Source organism: Lactuca saligna, chromosome 7 (assembly GCF_052625555.1).
Source record: "Lactuca saligna cultivar CGN05327 chromosome 7, ASM5262555v1, whole genome shotgun sequence".
In the NCBI taxonomy this organism is placed as follows: Eukaryota; Viridiplantae; Streptophyta; class Magnoliopsida; order Asterales; family Asteraceae; genus Lactuca; species Lactuca saligna.
The window spans coordinates 141,872,811-141,881,639 of record NC_136423.1 but is presented as its reverse complement, the minus strand read 5'-3'; the positions used below and the strand labels follow the sequence as shown (position 1 = coordinate 141,881,639).

Genomic DNA, 8,829 nt, shown 5'->3' with positions numbered 1-8,829 from the left:
ACTCTGATAATCATGGATTGTTTCATGGTCTTTGCTAACTGATGGTGCATTCCCTAGGGCTAGACGGGGATGCAAGATTATTGTATCTATGAAGATTAAACAATTGTTGCTCTTGTTGATGACACATTTTGGGCTAATTTACTAGTCAATAAATTGGTGGTGATTTTAGTGTTGTCGTCATTTAGTGTAATTCAAAATTTTGAATAAACATGAGTCTAATGGGGATTTAAACCACAATATAATACAAATTAGATGGTGTAGAGTGTATGTTTGTATACTAGTTTCATCCCGAACTTTACGAAATTCATGGGGTAAAGGGCAAACGCCCCCTTATGAAGTCCTAAAGGCAGAGCCTCCGATAGTGTTAGAATGCGGTGGAAAAACATGTTTAGAAGTGACTTAGTGGGAAAACTTGCAAATAATCTAAGGCAAAGAGCTACTTATTTGCTTATTATGGACACTAGCCTGCTGCGGAATTGTTGACTCAGTGAAATGAGTTGCAAATAGGGTTGTAAATGAACCGAACGAACACGACCAAAGGTTTGTTTGTGTTCATTCCTTTAACTTTAAACGATAAACAAACGAACACGGACAATTAAACACACAAAATTCTATGTTCGTGTTCGTTTGTTAAGAAATTTAGTCTATTCATGTTCGTTTATTTTTGTTTGTTTAACTGATAAGCAAACATAATTTAATATTAAAGAACATAAACTAATGAATATAGATGAACTTAAATAAATATAAACAAAAAAATAGATGCGAATTTAAACGAGTACACACATACACACACACACACACACACATATATATATATATATATATATATATATATATATATATATATATATATATATATATATATATATATATATATATATATATATATATATATATATATAGTCTATTGATAATAAAATAAACAAATGAACATAAACGAATAAACGTTTACGAACATAAATGAACAAACGAGATCATTGTTCGTGTTTATTTGTTTGACTAAACAAACGAGATATCTTGTTCGTTCGTTTATTAAACAAACAAATATAAACGAACTTTTTGTCGAATGGTTCACAAACGGTTCGTCGAACGGTGAGTTTGTTTACTGCCTTAGCTACCAACTTGAAGACTTGAGTTTTGATATATATATATATATATATATATATATATATATATATATATATATATATATATATATATATATATATATATATATATATATATATAGCGTTGCAACATTGAAATTTAATCTATACGTCCGCCATAACAAATGTTTTATTTTTTTAATATTCATTACATACTTTACATTTTTCATTAAGTACTTAATAGTATGAACCACATGTTCACGCTCCGATGCACTATTATGTGCTTCAACCTAGTTATCGTAATTATCAACGCACACTAGTTATTTTGAAGTGACACACTGAGTTGATCGTTACTATCTAATTATTATTATTTATTGATAACTTGTGCACATTGAGTTGGTCGTTCTTAACTTAGTATTGATATTCAAAATATCCTCCCTAATAAATCAAAATATTTTTGCCCGTATTATTTCTCATTCATTTAAACACATGATATTTTCTAATATATTTGAATAAATGTTTTTCCATATTTTATTTTCTTATTGTTTTATCTTTTCTTAATTAATACATGATATATACCCCTCAATTAATATTATCTTAATTGAAATTAGTCAATAAATTACAATATAACTAGTCATATATTGTATTTAATATGTTTCCTTTTAAATTCAAATTTAAAATTTAAAATTTAAAATCTAAAATTTCAAATTTAAGTAAACTTTTGTATAAACCTTTATATTTAATTTTTTATTTTAATCAATCCGTATAATATAAAAGTCTCATAACTAGTAATAGTAATAATAACAAAAATTCAATTATTATTTTTAATATATAATATTTATTTTCAATGTCAGTACTTATTTGTTACTATTAGTATTAGTGATGACAATTATAAGGTTTTTAGTTATTATATTATTATTTCTTTAAAGGATAAAAAAAGAAATTATTACATTGTGTTATCTAAAAATCTTGCCAAATGAAAGGTCAAATTATATAATAATATCTAGTTTATCAAAGGTGATACATATAAGACATGCAAACATCTACGAGTTTTGGAATAACACGTGTCACATGTTCTACAAAATAGGATGTACAAACTTTTTTAGGTGTGCGATCTTCTAAAAAACAAACAAAATGCGTAGAAAACGTATGCTTGTTTGCAAAAAAAGGCCAGAGAGCTTTTAGAAAAAAAAAAAAAAAAAAAAAAAACAAGTACCACCTACTATGACCCCGTTGATCCTACGCAAGCTCTGTAAAATGATTATACCTTCATGATAAGCACAAACAACTTCTCGAAACCATATCTTCTCTTCCTTATCCATATTGTGAGCATAAAAAACATGATACTCTAGTTTTTGGTTTCCTTACGAAAATTAAACAACTATATATTTTCTAATATGTTGCCTTTTGTGTGCATAAAACACAAAGTGTCCTCATGTAATAGCCGACACTGAATTTCTTTTTAACCCGTATGTGGGGAGAGGGGGGAGGGGGGATATATCAACACAGGAAGCGATCAAAATATCACCTTATTAGTCTAACATTTTATGTCTTAACAATTTTTTTTGTCGCTAAGTATCTCAATTTTCTCTCATTGTCTGTGATTACCATACTTCCGCTAAAATTAATAGTCATTTTAGCTCAAGATGTTTGCAATAATCAACGACTATAAATCTACACTGAAAATATATTACATGTTTTCCAATGAACTACTTCTTAAAAGTATGTCTTCAAAATGTCCCAGAAGTGAATTCTAGAAAGAGACATCTCATTGGTACCTCGAGTACAATAATAAAAAGGGAAATACACAATCCATAAAGTTTCGTGAGATACATATATTTTGATACAAAATACATATACATTTATTTCAAAACACTTTTCCAAACATATGACTTTAAACATTTTCATGCATTTATACTATGCAACACAATGTACCATTCCAACACACGCACAAGGATTGGATAGTTCATGCCACTAAGGTTGGTAACACTGGTTCTTTCCATATATATAAAGAACAAATCAATTTGTAATTGTTGTATGGGGAGTTTATACTCCCGTTATTTTAAGGTCATACCCTCAGAGTCTTTTAGGCACCTTATTGCCTATTATCTAGACAATCATTTAATGCAAATGTTTTCAATGTGTATGTATGATAACACTATATATAATTTATTTTCTTTCCAACATTCATTTCACACACACATAATGACACGATCTGCAATGTTAATACATTTGTAACTTTGAACATTAATCATAACATGTCATAAAGAAATTGTGTAAGCATATCATAATGGTTGATATTTCAACTTTGTAATGAAACAAGTAATTTGTGAGATGTGTCCAAAGTTGCAAATTTATATGTACTCACTTTTGAAATAATTCAAGCTAACTTGTATCTTGCTCTTATCTAAATCTCCACTTCTAGACATCCCCAAATAATCATAAACAATACCTCAATATACATGAATTTGTCTCACAATGCCATTAATAGGATCAACTATTAATCAATAAACTCATTGTTCTCATTAAACATCAACTTATTCAATAAAGCTTGAACACATAAATTTGGAGCACATTATCATTTTCATAAAAAAAATTGATCAAATTTCATCGATCAACTTGCATTTGCATCACTTTAACTAACCAATAACTTATCAACTTCAACTTTGATGACTCTGGACTCAATCATGTTAATGTTATAAAAAAAACTTGTTTTTGTTACTCATTGTTCTGTAATCTAACATCAATTGAATCATAAAACAAAATTTAACATTGAGGTTAATTTTATAAATCATAGATCATACCAATTTCACCGGATAAGAACAAGTGTTGGTTATTTACCTCAAATCCAAGATGATGTTATATTCTCTTTGAATTGCACTTGATTTCACCAAAATTTAAGCTTTAACACAAATAAACCGCACATTGAGGTGACATATATATATATATATATATATATATATATATATATATATATATATATATATATATTCTTCTAAAGAATTTTGAGGTGAGAATGAGCTATTATGCACATATTATTCCCAACCGCCCTAGGACTCTCGATCTTAGACTAATCATACACTTAAGATGGAGATGCCCTCGTGTGAGGGGCACGTGAAGACAGTTAATGGATATCCACAGCCAATAAATGCAATAGGGAACGAAAATGCAAAAAAATAAAACAATAAGGACCGGTTGTGTTAAAATTTTGAAATTTAAGACTCGAATTTGTAAAAACCAAAGAACATTTATGCAATGTACTCTAGATTCTTATATATGCTTATTAAAATGCTATGCAATTTAAATTATACAAGACTTTAGTGTTATGGAACATTGTCAAAATTTTCATTTGTCTCAATGTCTAATTTTCTTAAGCAAAGAAAATTATATGATCATGTTTTGTCTAAACGAATCAAAAGCATGTCTTTTAATGGGCTAATGAATAGGCTTGTTGAAAATATCCAATACCCGATCACCCGACCCGACCCGTTTTGAATTCGGGTAAATCGGGTCCGGTAAATTGGGTTTCGGCTTTGAAAATTCAGGTAATCAGGTAACCCAATATTTAATTAGGTCGGGTATTGGATAGGTTTAAAAAAATTCGGGTATACCCGAATACCCGATTTAGAAAAAAAAACTAATTAATACACTAGTTATAATAACTATTAAAGTTGTATCATTATTTTACATAATTAGTGTTCCTTATAATTTAAACCAAATGTTATATGACTTCATTATTTGAACGGTATATAATAAATATAAAAGAAATTGTTAGAAATGAAATGAAGTTTTGAACACAATGTTACAATATATATATAATGAAAATGAATAAGATGTTAGATTCCTCTTCATTTTCTTTATGCACTAGGGATCTGTTTCTTTTTTTCAACTATGCATATGTTTGTTTTTTGTCATTTATTCTTTATGAATTGAAATATAGCTATATAATTAGTCCCTGCAATTTAGATAACATGATAAATTTTTTTATTTATAACTTTTATGTACCCAACTTTTGCATTAAATCATGTAACATTTTTGGTTAATCCAAATTTGATCAAACATTGATCATGTACTCTATAAATATTATTATTATTTTTTTTAATCAAAAATGAAAAATCACATAACATATTATAATGATTTGTATTGTTATTGTATATGTAATTGTTAATTGTATGAAATATTTTGTTATCCATTTTTTTATTAAAGTAACTGAAATGCAAAAAGGAATTTTTAAAAAAATCAATAAGTAACACTTAAGTAATTTTTAGGTATACCGAAAAATACCTACCCGATCTAAAACCCGAATACCCAAAAACCAGGAACCCAAATTAAAATATAGGTTAGGTAATGAGTATTATTATTTTAAAGAAATACTCGAATTACCCGAACCGTTATACCTAAAACCCAAAATTTTTACTCGATTAACCTAATCAATCAATTAAGCTTTAAAACTTAATCTAAAGCACATTTCAAGAATATCTAACATTCTAATGGATCAAATAACCCAAAAGAACATATATTCAGCCCATAAGAATGAAGCCCACAAATTTTATAACAAAACCCTAGCGCAGCTCATAAAACTCCTCTCTCACAATTCATCGCCTGACATTTTCTTCCTCTCAGAGATCACTCTTAGGCAACTAGGGTTTCTCACAAACATGGCGGCAGCTCCTCCAAATTCCGTCCAATGCTTCGGCCGGAAGAAGACGGCGGTTGCCGTGACTCACTGCAAGGCTGGTCGTGGCCTAATCAAAATCAACGGTGTCCCAATCGAGCTTGTTCAGCCTGAAATCCTCCGATACAAGGCGTTCGAGCCGATCCTTCTTCTTGGACGCCACAAGTTTGCTGGCGTTGACATGAGGATCCGCGTCAAGGGTGGAGGTCACACTTCTCAGATCTACGCAATCCGTCAAAGCATCTCGAAAGCTCTCGTCGCTTACTACCAGAAATTCGTTGATGAAGAACAGAAGAAGGAAATCAAAGATATCCTCGTGAGGTACGACAGGACTCTTCTCGTTGCTGATCCGAGAAGGTGCGAGCCGAAGAAGTTTGGAGGTCGTGGTGCTCGTGCTAGGTTCCAGAAATCATACCGTTGAAAACAGAGTAATGTTATTGCCCTTTTTGAAACTATCTTTAATTTGTGTCTGGTTTCTTTTTCTGAGAGTATTTTGCGACATTGTTATGGTGTTATCTTTCGTAGAAGTTTAATTTTGTTAGACTGTTTTCATGATTACCTATTTCTGTTTTCCATATAATCAATCATCATTTGCTAATTATCAAACTTGATTCTTGTTTATAATGCTTCAAATGTCTGGTTATATAGTTGTCAATTTAGTTGATATAAGCTTAGCTTCCTTTCAAGAGTCCTAGACATCAAATTAACACCTGCATTGTGTATCATCAATTCTTGAATCAATTCTTCTTGACTCACAACAACACAAATGTTTTTATATTAATTATGGTCAAGTATAACAGGGTAGCTAATCTGCTTTTGATATATTATTGGTGTTATGGGATTAATGTAGTGATTTTTGAGGGATGTTAGTGATCTCATTAAGCTCTTTATGAAAGTAATAAGGGAAAATGTATGAAAAGGTTGTGTTTTGTTAAATTAAACCTCATTCTTTTTGATTCTTGATTATATTTCATCCTTTATCTGGTTATCATATTCAAGGGATTCAACTCCTAAGTTACATTTTCATAAAAGACCAAAAATAGTTTCGTTATATACAATTAAAATAATAATAAAAAGTTATATGTATGTATTTAAGCGTATTGCCATATCTCAATATAGTCTATGATTGATTTAAATAATGTTTCGAGATTCATGCAATTGATAAAATATAAACTCAAATTGTTAATAGTATAATATTAATATTTAGATTTAAACAATGTTTTTAGATTCTTGCACCAAACCGTTCTTTCACTTATGATACTTAATTGGTTAACTAAAACTTGATGTTAATTACTACAACTCAAAAATTTTCACTTATGATGAAAACTTGAAACCTTTTGATTACAACTAGCTCATGAAAGCGTATACATATTCCTATGCTCATATATTTAGTAGAATAAACAAGTTAACAACAAAAGGAAGACAAGTTGAATTAAAACTCGTATATATATATTGCTATGTTCATATATTTAGTAGAATAAACAAGTTAACAACAAAAGGAAGATGAGTTATTCAATCAAAACTCATATGTCAGAATTTTGTTAAATCAATGTTATTCTTATAATTTAAAGCTTTAAAATCTTTTATCTTTATGTCAAATTGTCAATGACCACTAAAACTTCCGTGGATAATTAAATAACATGTAATTGCTTAACTCATAGTAGATATGTAATGAAAATCGACACTAATTCCATTAGCTATCATAATAATAAGTAATAATAATAATGATAACATGGGAAACCGTATGAAAGCCCTAATATATTGTTGGGTTATGGGGATACAAACAAGTTATAAAGGCACAACGAACACTTGAAGGCTTTAAAATTTTCCTTGTTTTGGAGAAAGGATGTAAAGAGTCCAAACCAAAACTCCTCTTTGGTAGTCACACACAAGAATATATTAGCAACACTTGACACCTCGATATCTTGTGAACACTTTGAACATAAACTGATGGATTTGATTGCACCATGATTGCGCCATGAAAAGTAAGAGGCCACATCTCAATCTTAAACAGGTTCGGGAGATAGAGAGAATAATGAGGGGTGATGATTTTTTTGTTACTTTCTATCCCCTTCAGAAGTCAAATAGACACCCTTAAGATTTTTATATGTTCCTGTTAAGTTATTAATCTCTAATAAATGAACAACTAAATCCTTATTATTTATCTCTTGTTAAATATTGCTTAAAATCTTTCTTGTGTGTAACACAAAGGACCTTTGCATAAATAGTAACATTACCAACTTGTTGTGATTGTGGGTACTAATTCCAACATTCTGATACTTGCATAAGTCATCAACAATAGAATGACTTAACATCCCTACCATAGCAAGGATTGTGCCATCCAATGAATATTTTCATACTCACAACTCTAACTTGTGAAAAAACCCTTAGACAAGTGATCAAATATTCATTCTCTCTTTGATATCCATATGAACGTTAGTCGTGGAAAGATGTCAATCTCAAATGTTCAAGATCATATTTCCCGATAGAAACTTGTGTCGACCATAACAAATTGCACTATTGATTAATTATCAATAGAGTCTTAGCATGACCATGCATTTGATGTCAACACCAAATCACCGAGGGGTTTAAAGATAAACTTCCCATGTTAAGGCAGAAAGACCAAATAAACTTTGACTACATAGACTTCGTGTATTCCTCTGTCATATATGGACATCCCTTTTATGGCTGCCGGTTATGGACAAAATTAGAAAAAACCAAGACATAACATATTGCAAAAAAAGGAAAATTCTCATGTATCTCTATTTGAAGAATATATGATATTATCACTGATGTGATATTAGATCTCTGGTGATGCTCTTCAATGGCTTGGTTGGGCTTCTGTTCCAGTCGAGGACCGCAATCACAACAAGAGAAACAAACTGTTAGCCGGTCTTCGAGAGGAGGTCCTAGGAGAGCGCTCTGACGATTAAGTCAGTCTCTGAGAGAGATGAAGTGTAAGTAGCGTAAGGCTTAGAGAGTGAGGATTCATCCCCTTTACTGTTGGAAGCACACAACCTTTTATTGTAGGGGTTCTAGGCATAGATCCCACTCGTGGAGACAGGAGTA

The 8,829-nt window shown here is 30.2% G+C and overlaps 1 protein-coding gene across 1 annotated transcript; it reads left to right on the top strand.

Moving 5' to 3' along the window:
- The first annotated feature begins 5,659 nt into the window (after positions 1-5,659).
- On the top strand, positions 5,660-6,366 carry LOC145005902 (small ribosomal subunit protein uS9). The gene has a single exon (XM_078965017.1). The coding sequence runs from the start codon at positions 5,744-5,746 to the stop codon at positions 6,179-6,181; it is 438 nt and encodes a 145-aa protein (XP_078821143.1). The 5' UTR covers positions 5,660-5,743; the 3' UTR covers positions 6,182-6,366.
- Positions 6,367-8,829: the final 2,463 nt, after the last annotated feature.